This window comes from Bombina bombina, chromosome 3 (genome assembly GCF_027579735.1).
Source record: "Bombina bombina isolate aBomBom1 chromosome 3, aBomBom1.pri, whole genome shotgun sequence".
Lineage (NCBI taxonomy): Eukaryota > Metazoa > Chordata > Amphibia > Anura > Bombinatoridae > Bombina > Bombina bombina.
The window spans coordinates 1,291,858,808-1,291,882,223 of record NC_069501.1 but is presented as its reverse complement, the minus strand read 5'-3'; the positions used below and the strand labels follow the sequence as shown (position 1 = coordinate 1,291,882,223).

Here is a 23,416-nt window from a genome sequence, read left to right as displayed (position 1 = left end):
TATTACTTAGTATAGCCTTATGTATGTCACATCAAGTCTACACATATTACATGTTACTTATTACTTAGTATAGCCTTATGCATGTCACATCAAGTCTACACATATTACATGTTACTTATTACTTAGTATAGCCTTATGTATGTCACATCAAGTCTACACATATTACATGTTACTTATTACTTAGTGTTACGGTTACCCTTAGTCTCGCTGAGAGATGGACCGCTTAGTAGCCTGGATCCCTATTGCTAAAGAGGGGAGAAGCTGCTTTCCATAGTATTCTATATGAGTCTCGCAAATATAGAATAATCTCCCTTAGCTGCAGTACAGCTAGGATACCCTTCTGCCCACAAAAACGAGTCAACGCTGCGATTGAGGGTCAAACAAGAACTCAGGACTGGGATGCCCAGCCTGCTTTTTATTAAGGTTACATGCACACAGGGCACTCCCAGGGGGAGAGGGGGGGAAGCACAAAATCCCCCATCACACATTTAGATAGAGAGCACTGTCCTTTGACAGGCCACAATAGGATTACAGTATTTAAGATAACAAGTTTACAAGTTCATCTTATCAATTAGCAGTCTGGCTCCAGAGGTGATTAGACAATAGTTTCTAAAAGCTGAAAAAAAAAGAGTTAACTCTTTATGAAATGATACTTGTTACGGTTTTCTTGGAGCCCTTCTTAGGCGCTGGCTTGCTGGTTCAGGCATTGCTGCTGGGAAATAAGCTCTTCACAACAAAATAACTAATGCTTCTGTAACACTTAGTATAACCTTATGTATGTCCCATCAAGTCTACACATATTGCATGTTACTTATTACTTAGTATAGCCTTATGTATGTCCCATCAAGTCTACACATATTACATGTTACTTATTACTTAGTATAGCCTTATGTATGTCCCATCAAGTCTACCCATATTACATGTTACTTATTGCTTAGTAAAGCCTTATGCATGTCCCATCAAGTCTACACATATTACATGTTACCTATTACTTAGTATATGTTTATGTATGTCCCATCAAGTCTACCCATATTACATGTTACTTATTACTTAGTATAGACTTATGTATGTCACATCAAGTCTATACATATTACATGTTACTTATTACTTAGTATAACCTTATGTATGTCCCATCAAGTCTATACATATTACATATTACTTATTACTTAGTATAGCCTTATGCATGTCCCATCAATTCTACACATATTACATGTTACTTATTACTAAGTATAGCCTTATGTATGTCCCATCAAGTCTACACATATTACATATTACTTATTACTTAGGATAGCCTTATGCATGTCCCATCAAGTCTACACATATTACATTTTACTTATTACTTAGTATAGCCTTATGTATGTCCCATCAAGTCTACACATATTACATGTTACTTATTACTTAGTATAGCCTTATGCATGTCCCATCAAGTCTACACATATTACATTTTACTTATTACTTAGTATAGCCTTATGCATGTCCCATCAAGTCTACACATATTACATGTTACTTATTACTTAGTATAGCCTTATGCATGTCCTATCAAGTCTACAAATATTACACGTTACTTATTACTTAGTATAGCCTTATGTATGTCCCATCAAGTCTACACATATTACATGTTACTTATTACTTAGTATAGCCTTATGTATGTCCCATCAAGTCTACCCATATTACATGTTACTTATTACTTAGTATAACCTTATGCATGTCCCATCAAGTCTAAACATATTACATGTTACTTATTACTTAGTATAGCCTTATGCATGTCCCATCAAGTCTACACATATTACATGTTACTTATTACTTACTATAGCCTTATGCATGTCCTATCAAGTCTACACATATTACATGTTACTTATTACTTAGTATAACCTTATGTATGTCCCATCAAGTCTACACATATTACTGTTACTTATTACTTAGTATAGCCTTATGCATGTCCCATCAAGTCTACACATATTACATGTTACTTATTACTTAGTATAGCCTTATGCATGTCCTATCAAGTCTACACATATTACATGTTACTTATTACTTAGTATAACCTTATGTATGTCCCATCAAGTCTACACATATTACTGTTACTTATTACTTAGTATAGCCTTATGCATGTCCCATCAAGTCTACACATATTTTATGTTACGTATTACTTAGTATAGCCTTATGCATGTCCCATCAAGTCTACACATATTACATGTTACTTATTACTTAGTATAGCCTTATGCATGTCCCATCAAGTCTACACATATTACATGTTACTTATTACTTAGTATAGCCTTATGCATGTCCCATCAAGCCTACACATATTACATGTTACTTATTACTTAGTATAATTTTATGTATGTCCCATCAAGTCTACACATATTACATGTTACTTATTACTTAGTATAGCCTTATGTATATCCCATCAAGTCTACACATATTACATGTTACTTATTACTTAGGATAGCCTTATGTATGTCCCATCAAGTCTACACATATTACATGTTACTTTTTACTTAGTATAACCTTATGCATGTCCCATCAAGTCTACACATATTACATGTTACTTATTACTTAGTATAACCTTATGTATGTCCCATCAAGTCTATACATATTACATGATTGATTGGCAAGGATATGGCCCTGAGTGCATCACGGACACTTGCAGTATGTGATTGATTGGCAAGGATATGGGCCTGAGTGCATCACGGACACTTGCAGTATGTGATTGATTGGCAAGGATATGGGCCTGAGTGCATCACGGACACTTGCAGTATTTGATTGATTGGCAAGGATATGGGCCTGAGTGCATCACGGACACTTGCAGAATTGGATTGATTGGCAAGGATATGGGCCTGAGTGCATCACGGACACTTGCAGTATTTGATTGATTTGCAAGGGTATGGGCCTGAAGAGAGATCTTGGGAACCTGTTGGGAATATTCATGGTAGGAGGTTACTATCTATGAAATCCTACAAAGTCAGGACAGAAGATTGTTCGGAGGACATCTCTCTGAAGGAGGGAGTACTGCTAGGAGCACAGAATCCCTCTCTGATACTAGCCCTATTCTCTGTCAATTTGCCATTTCAGAACTCTATTTTATCTGCTCTCATACCTTACCTTGAACCTGGTTCCTGGTTCCTGCATCGTTATATTGAACTCTCTTCGCCTGACTCTGATCATGTGACTGGTTCTGGGCTTATAAGAGAACTCTTCCTGCAACTTGTCTGATACTTGTGGTTGTTTTCTTCCCCTAATATAGCTGTTATTTGTGATTGACTTCCCATTGTTTCAGTAGTCTCACGTCTTCTTGTTTATTACCTATATAACTTTCTTCATTTTTGTGAACTAGACACCTGCATTTTCCTGTGCCAGCTACTAGATTTCACCCTGTTGAATATCAGTATCATTGCATATCCTCTCTAAACCAAGGGATCCCAACCCAAATTACCCCATAACCAAACACCCTCTTCCACCCACAGATCCCTGAAACTCTGAGCCCCAAGTAGGCTCCTACGTCACATCATATTTTTTTATTTACTTTTTTTGGGGTTTATTGAAAGCTAGATTTAAGCCCTCCACTCCTCAATCAGGGAAGGATTAGGCTGAAGTCTGTCATCCCCACCTCATTCATTTTTATTGATTAACAACTTATTCATTCAGGCTAAAACAATAAGGGCTAGATTACAAGTGGAGCGCTAAATTATCGTGCTAAATTTTCCCATTTGTAGTAGCAATTAGCTCTTAAAACATAAACAGCTAGATTATGAGTTTTGCGTTTTGAGTGAAAAAGCCTTATAACGCTGCTTTTTTACTATCGCTGATATTACGAGTCTTGCAGGTATATCACGCAACGTAACTACCGCAGCTTTCGAAAAAGTCATTTTTTAATGGGACTTCCACAGCGACGGTATTACGAGTTTGCCTGTGCAGCCAAAAAGTGAGCGGTACAGCCCTAACTACAAGATCCATACCGTAAACTGAAAGTCAGTAGTTATGACTTTTATGTTACAAAGCCGTAACACAAAACTCATAACTAAAGTGCTAAAAAGTACACTAACACCCATAAACTACCTATTAACCCCTAAACCGAGGCCCTCCCGCATTGCAAACACTAAAATTATTAACCCCTAATCTGCCGCTCCCGCAGAGCATCCTCTTCTGACGACGGCTACTGAAGAATGAAGGTTCCTTTAAGGGACGTCATCCAAGATGGCGTCCCTTGAATTCCGATTGGCTGATAGAATTCTATAAGCCAATCGGAATTAAAGGTGAAAAAATCCTATTGGCTGATGCAATCAGCCAATAGGATTGAGCTTCAAACCTATTGGCTGATCCAATCAGCCAATAGGATTGAACTCACATCCTATTGGATCAGCCAATAGGATTTTTTCACCTTTAATTCCAATTGGCTTATAGAATTCTATCAGCCAATCGGAATTCAAGGGACACCATCTTGGATGACGTCCCTTAAAGGAACCTTCATTCTTTAGTAGCCAGCGAAAGAAGAGGATGCTTTAAGCCGGATGTCATGAAGATGGAGCCGCTCCGCGTCGGAACGATGAAGATAGAAGATGCCGTCTGGATGAAGACTTCTCCCGGCTTCGTTGAGGACTTCTTGCCGCTTGGATGAAGACTTCTCCCGGCTTCGTTGAGGATGGATGTCCGGTCTTCAAAAACTAAGTGCAACTTCGGGGTTTAGTGTTAGTGTTTTTTTAAGGGTTTATTGGGTGGGTTTTATTTTTAGCTTAGGGTTTGGGCTGAAAAAGAGCTAACTGCCCTTTAAAGGGCAATGCCCATCCAAATGCCCTTTTCAGGGCAATGGGGAGCTTAGGTTTTTTAGATAGGATTTTATTTGGGGGGTTTGGTTGTGTGGGTGGTGGGTTTTACTGTTGGGGGGTTGTTTGTATTTTTTTAAAGGTAAGAGAGCTGATTTCTTTGGGACAATGCCCCGCAAAAGGCCCTTTTAAGGGCTATTGGTAGTTTATTGTAGGCTAGGGTTTTTTTTATTTTGGGTGGGCTTTTTTATTTTGATAGGGCTATTAGATTAGGTGTAATTAGTTTAAATATTTGATAATTTCTTTTTTATTTTGTGTAATTTAGTTAATTGTATGTAACTTAATGTAATTTATTTAATTGTAGTGTAATGTTGGGTTTTAGACAGGTTAGGTTTTATTTTACAGGTAAAGTTGTATTTATGTTAGCTAGATAGTTAATAAATATTTAATAACTATTTACTAACTAGTCCACCTAGTTAAAATAAATACAAACTTGCCTGTAAAATAAAAATAAAACCTAAGATAGATAAAATGTAACTATTAGTTATATTGTAGCTAGCTTAGGGCTTATTTTACAGATAAGTATTTATTTAGTTTTAAATAGGAATTATTTAGGCATTAATTGTAATTTTTATTTAGATTTATTTTAATTATGTTCAAGTTAGTGGGTGTTAGGGTTAGACTTAGGGTTAGGTTTAGGGGTTAATAACTTTAGTATAGTGGCGGCGACATTGGGGTGGCAGATTAGGGTTTAATAAGTGTAGGTAGGTAGCGACGACATTGGGGCAGCAGATTAGGGGTTAATAAGTGTAATGTAGGTGGCGGCGATGTTAGGGGCAGCAGATTAGGGGTTAATAAGTGTAGGTAGGTGGCGGCAATGTCAGGGGTGGCAGATTAGGGGTTAATAAGTATAATGTAGGTGTCGGCGATGTAGGGGGTGGCAGATTAGGGGTGTTTAGATTCGGGGTTTATGTTAGGGTGTTAGGTGTAAACATAAACTTTCTTTCCCCATAGGAATCAATGGGGCTGCGTTACAGAGCTTTACGCTTCTTTATTGCAGGTTTTAGGCTTTTTTTTAGCCGGCTCTCCCCATTAATGTCTATGGGGAAATCGTGCACAAGCACATAAAACCAGTTCAAAGCAGCACTGGTATTTGAGTGCGGTATGGAGATCAACACTGCTATATTGCCTGCTAACGCCGGGGTTTTGAAAAGAAGATAGTACCGAGCTGCTCATAATGCAAAACTGGTAGTCTAGCCAAAAGATAGCAGCATAATTATTTTTTAATTAATTTCCTGCACTAGGCAGTATTTTGGGGTTAAGGTTGGAGGAGTGGCGTGTTTGGGGGAAAACCGGCACATAGTTCCCATAGACCGCAATGTAAATATATAAGTACATGCTTATATGCATATTTATATTTCTGCGCTTAGGTTCTGATGCCATCTCTTACAGCATGAGAACGAGGCTCCCATTAGATCCAATGGATGCGCACTTTTGTGATCACAATCCTTCCCAGAAATGCAAACATGAGTTCACATTGCTGACAACTTTAATACAAGCTCACATTAGCGTGCGCTGGCATTACACAGTACAATGCAAATATTGCTTTCATGAATGCGATATATAGCATTCCACTTGTTAGCTGGCCTTAAGTCTGTACATTCAGATCATGTTTTACAGTGTTCAAAGTTATTTAAAAATGGTCTGACCAGAAGAGGTTAAAGGGGAATATTGAGTTCATAGTTCACGTATTGTCATTGGGAAAATGTCAACCTGGGACTTCAACCTAGATTGTAAAAATCATGACAGCAACCAGCTTTGGTTTTGCTTGGAATAGTGGGTCTCTGAGGTGGTGAAGGTCATAGGTTAGGTTATCCCTTGGGTGATGGGTCCTTGAGAAGGAAAACGAGTTTCCATGGATGTGAGGTGATTGTAGGGGTAGTACAGTCTATACAATTTTGGTTTAGTGGAAGTGTCATTTTTTGGGGGGGCATGTTGCTTGGATAATGGGTCTGTTTCCCTGGGGGTGTGGTGTGAACTTCTTGGGTGTTAGCATTGCATTTAAGGGGGTAAATCCTGGTCTTCAGGGCCATAGGGGGAGGATTTTAAGTGCTCTGAATGGTCTATTGATGGTTTGGAACTGACATTTGGGTTAATTGTGGTTAGTATTAACTGTGTGGGGGTAATGGTTTAGAATTGCAGAGAGGGTGAAGCATTGGGGTAGCTATATGTGGTGGAGAGGAGGGGGTTATGGAGTGTTGCCGGGTGCTGGACATTTGTTGAGTTAGTTACTGAGTTTTATTTAACACAGAATAATTTACATTAGAGTTCTATTTGTCTAATACTCAGGACTGGCTCTATAATAGGACCAGGTGGCAGCACATGACAGAGCAGAGAAAGCGTGTAGTGTACTCTTATGGGACCCATTAGCAGGGTGTAGGCTGCTCTTGTGTGAGACTGAAACTGCTATGGTTGGGATTAGATTGTGGTGAACATAGAATTGAGGACGTCATTTCATTCTTACACCCAGGAAGCACAATGTCTACTGCTACAACATTTCCTACAATGTGATCTCAGACACATCGCTGACATATATCACATATGTTACATATAAACAACTTGTCTTGTGGGAGTAATGTTTGTGGCTCTTTGTAAAGTAAATAACAGGAAACTAGCAACCTCCCTCAGTGTTCTGTGTATAACAATACCTATCCCATTCCTTTAGGAAGACACGAGTCGCAGGAGCCTTTCCTTCAGTGGATGCTGCTACTAACTAATATGTCTGCACTTCCCTGGGTTCACACTATCAGCTATGGGGATGATGAGGACAGTCTGTCAGTTGCGTTCATGCAGAGAATTAATACAGAGTTCATGAAGGCAGCGGCTCGAGGTCTCACCATCCTCTTCGCTTCAGGTATTATACAAAATGTGAAATCTCAAGACTCACAATCATTTATCAAGAATGTTTATAAATAAAGCTCAGTCAGAAATTTCCAGACCATAGGCAGAGTTATATAGTCATAGTCACATCTACAATTATAGTTATAATCATAGTTCTAGCTAGATCTAAAGTCATAGTTATATAGTTACAGTTATATTTACATAGTTATATAGTTACAGTTATATAGTTACATCTACAATTATAGTTATAATCATAGTTCTAGCTAGATCTAAAGTCATAGTTATATAGTTACAGTTATATTTACATAGTTATATAGTTACAGTTATATAGTTATATAGTTACAGTTATATAGTTAGTTATATAGTTATATAGTTACAGTTATATAGTTACAGTTATATAGTTACAGTTATATAGTTACAGTTATATAGTTACAGTTATATAGTTACAGTTATATAGTTAGTTATATAGTTATATAGTTACAGTTATATAGTTACAGTTATATAGTTACAGTTATATAGTTATAGTTATATAGTTAGTTATATAGTTATATAGTTACAGTTATATAGTTACAGTTATATAGTTACAGTTATATAGTTACAGTTATATAGTTACAGTTATATAGTTATATAGTTACAGTTATATAGTTACAGTTATATAGTTACAGTTATATAGTTAGTTATAGTTATATAGTTACAGTTATATAGTTACAGTTATATAGTTATATAGTTACAGTTATATAGTTACAGTTATATAGTTACAGTTATATAGTTACAGTTATATAGTTATACAGTTATAGTTATATAGTTACAGTTATATAGTTACAGTTATATAGTTATATAGTTACAGTTATATAGTTACAGTTATATAGTTATATAGTTACAGTTATATAGTTACAGTTATATAGTTACAGTTATATAGTTACAGTTATATAGTTATACAGTTATAGTTATATAGTTACAGTTATATAGTTACAGTTATATAGTTATATAGTTACAGTTATATAGTTACAGTTATATAGTTACAGTTATATAGTTACAGTTATATAGTTATATAGTTATATAGTTACAGTTATATAGTTACAGTTATACAGTTATATAGTTACAGTTATATAGTTACAGTTATATAGTTACAGTTATATAGTTACAGTTATATAGTTATATAGTTACAGTTATATAGTTACAGTTATATAGTTATACAGTTATAGTTATATAGTTACAGTTATATAGTTACAGTTATATAGTTATATAGTTACAGTTATATAGTTACAGTTATATAGTTATACAGTTATAGTTATATAGTTACAGTTATATAGTTATATAGTTATATAGTTACAGTTATATAGTTATATAGTTATATAGTTACAGTTATATAGTTACAGTTATATAGTTATACAGATATAGTTATATAGTTACAGTTATATAGTTACAGTTATATAGTTATAGTTATATAGTTATAGCTACAGTTATAGTCATAGTTACATCTACAATTATAGATATAATAGTCATAGCTAAATCTAAAGTTACAGTTATAGTTAGATATAATCACTGTTATAGTTATATAGTTACAGTTATATAGTTATAGCTACAGTTAGTCATAGTTACATCTACAATTATATAGTTATAGTTATAGTTATATAGTTATATAGTTACAGTTACAGTTATATAGTTATATAGTTACAGTTATATAGTTATATAGTTACAGTTATATAGTTACAGTTATATAGTTATATAGTTATAGTTATATAGTTACAGTTATATAGTTATATAGTTACAGTTATATAGTTACAGTTATATAGTTATATAGTTACAGTTATATAGTTACAGTTATATAGTTATAGTTATATAGTTACAGTTATATAGTTATAGCTAAATCTAAAGTTACAGTTATAGTTACAGATATAATCACTGTTATAGTTATATAGTTACCGTTATATTTACATAGTTATATAGTTAGTTATATTTACATAGTTATATAGTTACAGTTATATAGTCACAGTTATAAAGTTATAGTCACAGTTATAGCTACAGTTATAGTTATATAGTTAGTTATATAGTTATAGTTATATAGTTACAGTTATATAGTTATATAGATACAGTTATATAGTTACAGTTATATAGTTAGTTATATTTACATAGTTATATAGTTACAGTTATATAGTTACAGTTATATAGTTACAGTTATATAGTTAGTTATATTTACATAGTTATATAGTTACAGTTATATAGTTACAGTTATATAGTTAGTTATATTTACATAGTTATATAGTTACAGTTATATAGTTACAGTTATATAGTTACAGTTATATAATTAGTTATATTTACATAGTTATATAGTTACAGTTATATAGTTAGTTATATTTACATAGTTATATAGTTACAGTTATATAGTTACAGTTATATAGTTACAGTTATATAGTTACAGTTATATAGTTACAGTTATATAGTTACAGTTATATAGTTACAGTTATATAGTTATATAGTTACAGTTATATAGTTACAGTTATATAGTTACATATACAGTTATATAGTTACAGTTATATAGTTACAGTTATATAGTTACAGTTATATAGTTACAGTTATATAGTTACAGTTATATAGTTACAGTTATATAGTTACATATACAGTTATATAGTTACAGTTATATAGTTACAGTTATATAGTTACAGTTATATAGTTACAGTTATATAGTTACAGTTATATAGTTACAGTTATAGTTATATAGTTACAGTTATATAGTTACAGTTATATAGGTACAGTTATATAGTTACAGTTATATAGTTACAGTTATAGTTATATAGTTACAGTTATATAGTTACAGTTATATAGTTACAGTTATATAGTTATATAGTTATATAGTTACAGTTATATAGTTACAGTTATATAGTTATATAGTTATATAGTTACAGTTATATAGTTACAGTTATATAGTTATATAGTTATATAGTTACAGTTATATAGTTACAGTTATATAGTTACAGTTATATAGTTACAGTTATATAGTTATATAGTTACAGTTATATAGTTACAGTTATATAGTTACAGTTATATAGTTACAGTTATATAGTTACAGTTATATAGTTACAGTTATATAGTTATATAGTTATATAGTTACAGTTATATAGTTACAGTTATATAGTTACAGTTATATAGTTATATAGTTATATAGTTACAGTTATATAGTTACAGTTATATAGTTACAGTTATATAGTTATATAGTTATATAGTTACAGTTATATAGTTACAGTTATATAGTTACAGTTATATAGTTACAGTTATATAGTTACATAGTTACAGTTACATAGTTACAGTTATATAGTTACAGTTATATAGTTACAGTTATATAGTTACAGTTATATAGTTACAGTTATATAGTTACAGTTATATAGTTATAGTTATATAGTTACAGTTATATAGTTACAGTTATATAGTTACAGTTATATAGTTACAGTTATATAGTTACAGTTATATTGTTACAGTTATATAGTTAGTTATATTTACATAGTTATATAGTTACAGTTATATAGTTATAGCTAAATCTAAAGTTACAGTTATAGTTACAGATATAATCACTGTTATAGTTATAGCTACAGTTATAGTCATAGTTACATCTACAATTATAGTTATAATCATAGTTATAGCTAAATCTAAAGTCATAGTTATATAGTTACAGTTATATAGTTACAGTTATATAGTTACAGTTATATAGTTACAGTTATACAGTTACAGTTATATAGTTACAGTTATATAGTTACAGTTATATAGTTACAGTTATATAGTTACAGTTATATAGTTACAGTTATATAGTTACAGTTACATAGTTACAGTTATATAGTTACAGTTATATAGTTACAGTTATATAGTTACAGTTATATAGTTACAGTTATATAGTTACAGTTATATAGTTACAGTTATACAGTTACAGTTATATAGTTACAGTTATATAGTTACAGTTATATAGTTACAGTTATATAGTTACAGTTATATAGTTACAGTTATATAGTTACAGTTATATAGTTACAGTTATACAGTTACAGTTATATAGTTACAGTTATACAGTTACAGTTATATAGTTACAGTTATATAGTTACAGTTATACAGTTACAGTTATATAGTTACAGTTATACAGTTACAGATATAGTTATACAGTTACAGTTATATAGTTACAGTTATACAGTTACAGTTATATAGTTATAGTTATATAGTTACAGTTATATAGTTACAGTTATATAGTTACAGTTATATAGTTACAGTTATATAGTTACAGTTATAGTTATATAGTTACAGTTATATAGTTATATAGTTACAGTTATATAGTTAGTTATATAGTTACAGTTATATAGTTACAGTTATATAGTTACAGTTATATAGTTACAGTTACATAGTTACAGTTATATAGTTACAGTTATATAGTTACAGTTATATAGTTACAGTTATATACTTACAGTTATAGTTATATAGTTACAGTTATATAGTTACAGTTATATAGTTACAGTTATACAGTTACAGTTATATAGTTACAGTTATATAGTTACAGTTACATAGTTACAGTTATATAGTTACAGTTATATAGTTACAGTTATATAGTTACAGTTACATAGTTACAGTTATATAGTTATAGTTATATAGTTACAGTTATATAGTTACAGTTATATAGTTACATATATAGTTATATAGTTACAGTTATATAGTTACAGTTATATAGTTACAGTTATATAGTTACATATATAGTTACAGTTATATAGTTACAGTTATATAGTTACAGTTATATAGTTATAGTTATATAGTTACAGTTATATAGTTACAGATATAGTTATATAGTTACAGTTATATAGTTACAGTTATATAGTTATAGTTATATAGTTACAGTTATATAGTTACATATATAGTTATATAGTTACAGTTATATAGTTACAGATATAGTTATATAGTTACAGTTATATAGTTACAGATATAGTTATATAGTTACAGTTATATAGTTACAGTTATATAGTTATAGTTATATAGTTACAGTTATATAGTTACATATATAGTTATATAGTTACAGATATAGTTATATAGTTACAGTTATATAGTTACAGTTATATAGTTACAGTTATATAGTTACAGTTATATAGTTACAGTTATATAGTTACATATATAGTTATATAGTTACAGTTATATAGTTACAGTTATATAGTTACAGTTATATAGTTACAGTTATATAGTTACAGTTATATAGTTACAGTTATATAGTTACATATATAGTTATATAGTTACAGTTATATAGTTACAGTTATATAGTTACAGTTATATAGTTATAGTTATATAGTTTACAGTTATATAGTTACAGATATAGTTATATAGTTACAGTTATATAGTTACAGTTATATAGTTATAGTTATATAGTTACAGTTATATAGTTACATATATAGTTATATAGTTACAGTTATATAGTTACAGATATAGTTATATAGTTACAGTTATATAGTTACAGATATAGTTATATAGTTACAGTTATATAGTTACAGTTATATAGTTATAGTTATATAGTTACAGTTATATAGTTACATATATAGTTATATAGTTACAGTTATATAGTTACAGATATAGTTATATAGTTACAGTTATATAGTTACAGTTATATAGTTATAGTTATATAGTTACAGTTATATAGTTATATATATAGTTATATAGTTACATATATAGTTATATAGTTACAGTTATAGATATATAGTTATATAGTTACAGTTATATAGTTATAGCTACAGTTATAGTCATAGTTACATCTACAATTATATAGTTATAGTTACATTTACATAGTTATATAATTACAGTTAAAGTTATATAGTTATAGTTACAGTTATAAAGTTATAGTCACAGTTATATAGTTATAGTTATATAGTTACAGTTATATAGTTATAGTTATATAGTTACAGTTATAGTTATATAGGTACAGTTATATAGTTACAGTTATATAGTTACAGTTATATAGTTACAGTTATAGTTATATAGGTACAGTTATATAGTTACAGTTATATAGTTACAGTTATATAGTTACAGTTATAGTTATATAGGTACAGTTATAGTTATATAGTTACAGTTATATAGTTACAGTTATATAGTTACATTTACATAGTTATATAATTACAGTTAAAGTTATATAGTTATAGTTACAGTTATAAAGTTATAGTCACAGTTATATAGTTATATAGTTACAGTTATATAGTTATAGTTATATAGTTACAGTTATAGTTATATAGTTACAGTTATATAGTTACAGTTATATAGTTACAGTTATATAGTTACAGTTATATAGTTACAGTTATAGTTATATAGTTACAGTTATATAGTTACAGTTATATAGTTATAGTTATATAGTTACAGTTATATAGTTATATAGTTACAGTTATATAGTTATATAGTTACAGTTATATAGTTATATAGTTACAGTTATATAGTTATATAGTTACAGTTATATAGTTATATAGTTACAGTTATATAGTTACAGTTATACAGTTATAGTTACAGTTATATAGTTACAGTTATATAGTTACAGTTATATAGTTACAGTTATAGTTATATAGGTACAGTTATAGTTATATAGTTACAGTTATATAGTTACAGTTATATAGTTACAGTTATATAGCTATATAGTTATAGTTACATTTACATAGTTATATAATTACAGTTAAAGTTATATAGTTATAGTTACAGTTATAAAGTTATAGTCACAGTTATATAGTTATAAAGTTATAGTTATATAGTTACAGTTATATAGTTACAGTTATATAGTTATATAGTTACAGTTATATAGTTATAGTTATATAGTTACAGTTATATAGTTACAGTTATATAGTTATATAGTTATATAGTTACAGTTATATAGTTACAGTTATATAGTTATATAGTTACAGTTATATAGTTATAAAGTTATAGTCACAGTTATAGCTACAGTTATAGTTATATAGTTATAGTTATATAGTTATATAGTTATACAGTTATAGTTATATAGTTACAGTTATATAGTTACAGTTATATAGTTACAGTTATATAGTTATATAGTTATATAGTTACAGTTATATAGTTACAGTTATATAGTTATATAGTTACAGTTATATAGTTATAGTTATATAGTTACAGTTATATAGTTACAGTTATATAGTTACAGTTATATAGTTATATAGTTACAGTTATATAGTTATATAGTTACAGTTATATAGTTACAGTTATATAGTTACAGTTATATAGTTACAGTTATATAGTTACAGTTATATAGTTACAGTTATATAGTTATATAGTTACAGTTATATAGTTACAGTTATATAGTTACAGTTATATAGTTATATAGTTACAGTTATATAGTTATAGTTATATAGTTACAGTTATATAGTTACAGTTATATAGTTATAGTTATATAGTTACAGTTATATAGTTACAGTTATATAGTTACAGTTATATAGTTACAGTTATATAGTTATATAGTTACAGTTATATAGTTATATAGTTACAGTTATATAGTTACAGTTATATAGTTACAGTTATATAGTTACAGTTATATAGTTATATAGTTACAGTTATATAGTTACAGTTATATAGTTACAGTTATATAGTTACAGTTTATATAGTTATATAGTTACAGTTATATAGTTACAGTTATAATAGTTACAGTTATATAGTTACAGTTATATAGTATATAGTTACAGTTATATAGTTACAGTTATATAGTTACAGTTATATAGTTATATAGTTACAGTTATATAGTTACAGTTATATAGTTACAGTTATATAGTTACAGTTATAGTTATAAAGTTATAGTCACAGTTATAGCTACAGTTATAGTTATATAGTTACAGTTATATAGTCACAGTTATATAGTTATAAAGTTATAGTCACAGTTATAGCTACAGTTATAGTTATATAGTTATATAGTTACAGTTATATAGTTACAGTTATATAGTTACAGTTATATAGTTACAGTTATATAGTTACAGTTATATAGTTACATATATAGTTATATAGTTACAGTTATATAGTTACAGTTATATAGTTACAGTTATATAGTTACAGTTATACGGTATATAGTTACAGTTATATAGTTATAAAGTTATAGTCACAGTTATAGCTACAGTTATAGTTATATAGTTATATAGTTACAGTTATATAGTTACAGTTATATAGTTACAGTTATATAGTTACAGTTATATAGTTACAGTTATATAGTTACAGTTATATAGTTACAGTTATATAGTTACAGTTATATAGTTACAGTTATATAGTTACAGTTATATAGTTACAGTTATATAGTTACAGTTATATAGTTACATATATAGTTATATAGTTACAGTTATATAGTTACAGTTATATAGTTACAGTTATATAGTTATAGTTATATAGTTACAGTTATATAGTTACAGATATAGTTATATAGTTACAGTTATATAGTTACAGATATAGTTATATAGTTACAGTTATATAGTTACAGTTATATAGTTACAGATATAGATATATAGTTACAGATATAGTTATATAGTTACAGTTATATAGTTACAGATATAGTTATATAGTTACAGTTATATAGTTACAGTTATATAGTTATAGTTATATAGTTACAGTTATATAGTTACATATATAGTTATATAGTTACAGTTATATAGTTACAGATATAGTTATATAGTTACAGTTATATAGTTACAGTTATATAGTTATAGTTATATAGTTACAGTTATATAGTTACATATATAGTTATATAGTTACAGTTATATAGTTACAGATATAGTTATATAGTTACAGTTATATAGTTACAGTTATATAGTTATAGTTATATAGTTACAGTTATATAGTTATATATATATAGTTATATAGTTACATATATAGTTATATAGTTACAGTTATAGATATATAGTTATATAGTTACAGTTATATAGTTATAGCTACAGTTATAGTCATAGTTACATCTACAATTATATAGTTATAGTTACATTTACATAGTTATATAATTACAGTTAAAGTTATATAGTTATAGTTACAGTTATAAAGTTATAGTTATATAGTTACAGTTATATAGTTATAGTTATATAGTTACAGTTATATAGTTATAGTTATATAGTTACAGTTATAGTTATATAGGTACAGTTATATAGTTATAGTTACAGTTATAGTTATATAGGTACAGTTATATAGTTACAGTTATATAGTTACAGTTATATAGTTACAGTTATAGTTATATAGGTACAGTTATAGTTATATAGTTACAGTTATATAGTTACAGTTATATAGTTACAGTTATATAGTTACAGTTATAGTTATATAGTTACAGTTATATAGTTACAGTTATATAGTTATAGTTATATAGTTACAGTTATATAGTTACAGTTATATAGTTACAGTTATATAGTTACAGTTATAGTTATATAGTTACAGTTATATAGTTACAGTTATATAGTTACAGTTATATAGTTACAGTTATAGTTATATAGGTACAGTTATAGTTATATAGTTACAGTTATATAGTTACAGTTATATAGTTACAGTTATATAGCTATATAGTTATAGTTACATTTACATAGTTATATAATTACAGTTAAAGTTATAAAGTTATAGTCACAGTTATATAGTTATAAAGTTATAGTTATAAAGTTATAGTTATATAGTTACAGTTATATAGTTACAGTTATATAGTTATATAGTTACAGTTATATAGTTACAGTTATATAGTTATATAGTTATATAGTTACAGTTATATAGTTATATAGTTACAGTTATATAGTTACAGTTATATAGTTACAGTTATATAGTTACAGTTATATAGTTACAGTTATAGTTATATAGTTACAGTTATATAGTTACAGTTATATAGTTACAGTTATATAGTTACAGTTATATAGTTATATAGTTACAGTTATATAGTTATATAGTTATATAGTTATATAGTTATATAGTTATATAGTTACAGTTACAGTTATATAGTTACAGTTATATAGTTACAGTTATATAGTTACAGTTATATAGTTACAGTTATATAGTTACAGTTATATAGTTATATAGTTACAGTTATATAGTTATATAGTTATATAGTTACAGTTATATAGTTATATAGTTATATAGTTATATAGTTACAGTTATATAGTTATATAGTTATATAGTTATATAGTTACAGTTATATAGTTATATAGTTACAGTTATATAGTTATATAGTTACAGTTATATAGTTACAGTTATATAGTTATATAGTTACAGTTATATAGTTATATAGTTACAGTTATATAGTTATATAGTTATATAGTTATATAGTTACAGTTATATAGTTATATAGTTATATAGTTACAGTTATATAGTTATATAGTTATATAGTTATATAGTTACAGTTATATAGTTATATAGTTACAGTTATATAGTTATATAGTTACAGTTATATAGTTACAGTTATATAGTTACAGTTATATAGTTACAGTTATATAGTTACAGTTATATAGTTACAGTTATATAGTTACAGTTATATAGTTACAGTTATATAGTTATAGTTATATAGTTACAGTTATATAGTTACAGTTATATAGTTACAGTTATATAGTTACAGTTATATAGTTACAGTTATATAGTTATAGTTATATAGTTACAGTTATATAGTTACAGTTATATAGTTACAGTTATATAGTTACAGTTATATAGTTACAGTTATATTGTTACAGTTATATAGTTAGTTATATTTACATAGTTATATAGTTACAGTTATATAGTTATAGCTAAATCTAAAGTTACAGTTATAGTTACAGATATAATCACTGTTATAGTTATAGCTACAGTTATAGTCATAGTTACATCTACAATTATAGTTATAATCATAGTTATAGCTAAATCTAAAGTCATAGTTATATAGTTACAGTTATATAGTTACATCTACAATTATAGTTATAATCATAGTTATAGCTAAATCTAAAGTCATAGTTATATAGTTACAGTTATATAGTTACAGTTATATAGTTACAGTTATATAGTTACAGTTATATAGTTACAGTTATATAGTTACAGTTATACAGTTACAGTTATACAGTTACAGTTATATAGTTACAGTTATATAGTTACAGTTATATAGTTACAGTTATATAGTTACAGTTATATAGTTACAGTTACATAGTTACAGTTATATAGTTACAGTTATATAGTTACAGTTATATAGTTACAGTTATACAGTTACAGTTATATAGTTACAGTTATATAGTTACAGTTATATAGTTACAGTTATATAGTTACAGTTATACAGTTACAGTTATATAGTTACAGTTATACAGTTACAGTTATATAGTTACAGTTATATAGTTACAGTTATATAGTTACAGTTATACAGTTACAGTTATACAGTTACAGTTATATAGTTACAGTTATACAGTTACAGATATAGTTATACAGTTACAGTTATATAGTTACAGTTATACAGTTACAGTTATATAGTTATAGTTATATAGTTACAGTTATATAGTTACAGTTATATAGTTACAGTTATATAGTTACAGTTATATAGTTACAGTTATAGTTATATAGTTACAGTTATATAGTTATATAGTTACAGTTATATAGTTACAGTTATATAGTTACAGTTATATAGTTACAGTTATATAGTTACAGTTACATAGTTACAGTTATATAGTTACAGTTATATAGTTAGTTATATAGTTACAGTTATATACTTACAGTTACAGTTATATAGTTACAGTTATATAGTTACAGTTATATAGTTACAGTTATACAGTTACAGTTATATAGTTACAGTTATATAGTTACAGTTACATAGTTACAGTTATATAGTTACAGTTATATAGTTACAGTTATATAGTTACAGTTACATAGTTACAGTTATATAGTTATATAGTTACAGTTATATAGTTACAGTTATATAGTTACATATATAGTTATATAGTTACAGTTATATAGTTACAGTTATATAGTTACATATATAGTTATATAGTTACAGTTATATAGTTACAGTTATATAGTTACAGTTATATAGTTATAGTTATATAGTTACAGTTATATAGTTACAGATATAGTTATATAGTTACAGTTATATAGTTACAGTTATATAGTTATAGTTATATAGTTACAGTTATATAGTTACATATATAGTTATATAGTTACAGTTATATAGTTACAGATATAGTTATATAGTTACAGTTATATAGTTACAGATATAGTTATATAGTTACAGTTATATAGTTACAGTTATATAGTTATAGTTATATAGTTACAGTTATATAGTTACATATAGTTATATAGTTACAGTTATATAGTTACAGATATAGTTATATAGTTACAGTTATATAGTTACAGTTATATAGTTACAGTTATATAGTTACAGTTATATAGTTACAGTTATATAGTTACAGTTATATAGTTACAGTTATATAGTTACAGTTATATAGTTACAGTTATATAGTTATAGTTATATAGTTACAGTTATATAGTTACAGTTATATTGTTACAGTTATATAGTTAGTTATATTTACATAGTTATATAGTTACAGTTATATAGTTATAGCTAAATCTAAAGTTACAGTTATAGTTACAGATATAATCACTGTTATAGTTATAGCTACAGTTATAGTCATAGTTACATCTACAATTATAGTTATAATCATAGTTATAGCTAAATCTAAAGTCATAGTTATATAGTTACAGTTATATAGTTACATCTACAATTATAGTTATAATCATAGTTATAGCTAAATCTAAAGTCATAGTTATATAGTTACAGTTATATAGTTACAGTTATATAGTTACAGTTATATAGTTACAGTTATATAGTTACAGTTATATAGTTACAGTTATATAGTTACAGTTATACAGTTACAGTTATACAGTTACAGTTATATAGTTACAGTTATATAGTTACAGTTATATAGTTACAGTTATATAGTTACAGTTATATAGTTACAGTTACATAGTTACAGTTATATAGTTACAGTTATATAGTTACAGTTATATAGTTACAGTTATACAGTTACAGTTATATAGTTACAGTTATATAGTTACAGTTATATAGTTACAGTTATATAGTTACAGTTATACAGTTACAGTTATATAGTTACAGTTATACAGTTACAGTTATATAGTTACAGTTATATAGTTACAGTTATATAGTTACAGTTATACAGTTACAGTTATACAGTTACAGTTATATAGTTACAGTTATACAGTTACAGATATAGTTATACAGTTACAGTTATATAGTTACAGTTATACAGTTACAGTTATATAGTTATAGTTATATAGTTACAGTTATATAGTTACAGTTATATAGTTACAGTTATATAGTTACAGTTATATAGTTACAGTTATAGTTATATAGTTACAGTTATATAGTTATATAGTTACAGTTATATAGTTACAGTTATATAGTTACAGTTATATAGTTACAGTTATATAGTTACAGTTACATAGTTACAGTTATATAGTTACAGTTATATAGTTAGTTATATAGTTACAGTTATATACTTACAGTTATAGTTATATAGTTACAGTTATATAGTTACAGTTATATAGTTACAGTTATACAGTTACAGTTATATAGTTACAGTTATATAGTTACAGTTACATAGTTACAGTTATATAGTTACAGTTATATAGTTACAGTTATATAGTTACAGTTACATAGTTACAGTTATATAGTTATATAGTTACAGTTATATAGTTACAGTTATATAGTTACATATATAGTTATATAGTTACAGTTATATAGTTACAGTTATATAGTTACAGTTATATAGTTACAGTTATATAGTTACAGTTATATAGTTACAGTTATATAGTTATAGTTATATAGTTACAGTTATATAGTTACAGATATAGTTATATAGTTACAGTTATATAGTTACAGTTATATAGTTATAGTTATATAGTTACAGTTATATAGTTACATATATAGTTATATAGTTACAGTTATATAGTTACAGATATAGTTATATAGTTACAGTTATATAGTTACAGATATAGTTATATAGTTACAGTTATATAGTTACAGTTATATAGTTATAGTTATATAGTTACAGTTATATAGTTACATATATAGTTATATAGTTACAGTTATATAGTTACAGATATAGTTATATAGTTACAGTTATATAGTTACAGTTATATAGTTACAGTTATATAGTTACAGTTATATAGTTACAGTTATATAGTTACATATATAGTTATATAGTTACAGTTATATAGTTACAGTTATATAGTTACAGTTATATAGTTACAGTTATATAGTTACAGTTATATAGTTACAGTTATATAGTTACATATATAGTTATATAGTTACAGTTATATAGTTACAGTTATATAGTTACAGTTATATAGTTATAGTTATATAGTTACAGTTATATAGTTACATATATAGTTATATAGTTACAGTTATATAGTTACAGTTATATAGTTATAGTTATATAGTTACAGTTATATAGTTACATATATAGTTATATAGTTACAGTTATATAGTTACAGATATAGTTATATAGTTACAGTTATATAGTTACAGATATAGTTATATAGTTACAGTTATATAGTTACAGTTATATAGTTATAGTTATATAGTTACAGTTATATAGTTACATATATAGTTATATAGTTACAGTTATATAGTTACAGATATAGTTATATAGTTACAGTTATATAGTTACAGTTATATAGTTATAGTTATATAGTTACAGTTATATAGTTATATATATATAGTTATATAGTTACATATATAGTTATATAGTTACAGTTATAGATATATAGTTATATAGTTACAGTTATATAGTTATAGCTACAGTTATAGTCATAGTTACATCTACAATTATATAGTTATAGTTACATTTACATAGTTATATAATTACAGTTAAAGTTATATAGTTATAGTTACAGTTATAAAGTTATAGTCACAGTTATATAGTTATAGTTATATAGTTACAGTTATATAGTTATAGTTATATAGTTACAGTTATAGTTATATAGGTACAGTTATATAGTTACAGTTATATAGTTACAGTTATATAGTTACAGTTATAGTTATATAGGTACAGTTATATAGTTACAGTTATATAGTTACAGTTATATAGTTACAGTTATAGTTATATAGGTACAGTTATAGTTATATAGTTACAGTTATATAGTTACAGTTATATAGTTACATTTACATAGTTATATAATTACAGTTAAAGTTATATAGTTATAGTTACAGTTATAAAGTTATAGTCACAGTTATATAGTTATAGTTATATAGTTACAGTTATATAGTTATAGTTATATAGTTACAGTTATAGTTATATAGTTACAGTTATATAGTTACAGTTATATAGTTACAGTTATATAGTTACAGTTATATAGTTACAGTTATATAGTTACAGTTATAGTTATATAGTTACAGTTATATAGTTACAGTTATATAGTTACAGTTATATAGTTATATAGTTACAGTTATATAGTTATATAGTTACAGTTATATAGTTATATAGTTACAGTTATATAGTTATATAGTTACAGTTATATAGTTATATAGTTACAGTTATATAGTTACAGTTATACAGTTATAGTTACAGTTATATAGTTACAGTTATATAGTTACAGTTATATAGTTACAGTTATATAGTTACAGTTATATAGTTACAGTTATAGTTATATAGGTACAGTTATAGTTATATAGTTACAGTTATATAGTTACAGTTATATAGTTACAGTTATATAGCTATATAGTTATAGTTACATTTACATAGTTATATAATTACAGTTAAAGTTATATAGTTATAGTTACAGTT

At 26.5% G+C, this 23,416-nt stretch overlaps 1 protein-coding gene across 1 annotated transcript in view; it reads left to right on the top strand.

The window, feature by feature from the left end:
- Positions 1-23,416, top strand: part of TPP1 (tripeptidyl peptidase 1) — a 328,779-nt gene that overhangs the window by 145,256 nt on the left and 160,107 nt on the right. Inside the window, exon 6 of the mRNA XM_053708854.1 lies at positions 7,486-7,674. Coding sequence (XP_053564829.1) covers positions 7,486-7,674 — 189 coding nt within the window. The remainder of the gene's footprint in view (positions 1-7,485; positions 7,675-23,416) is intronic.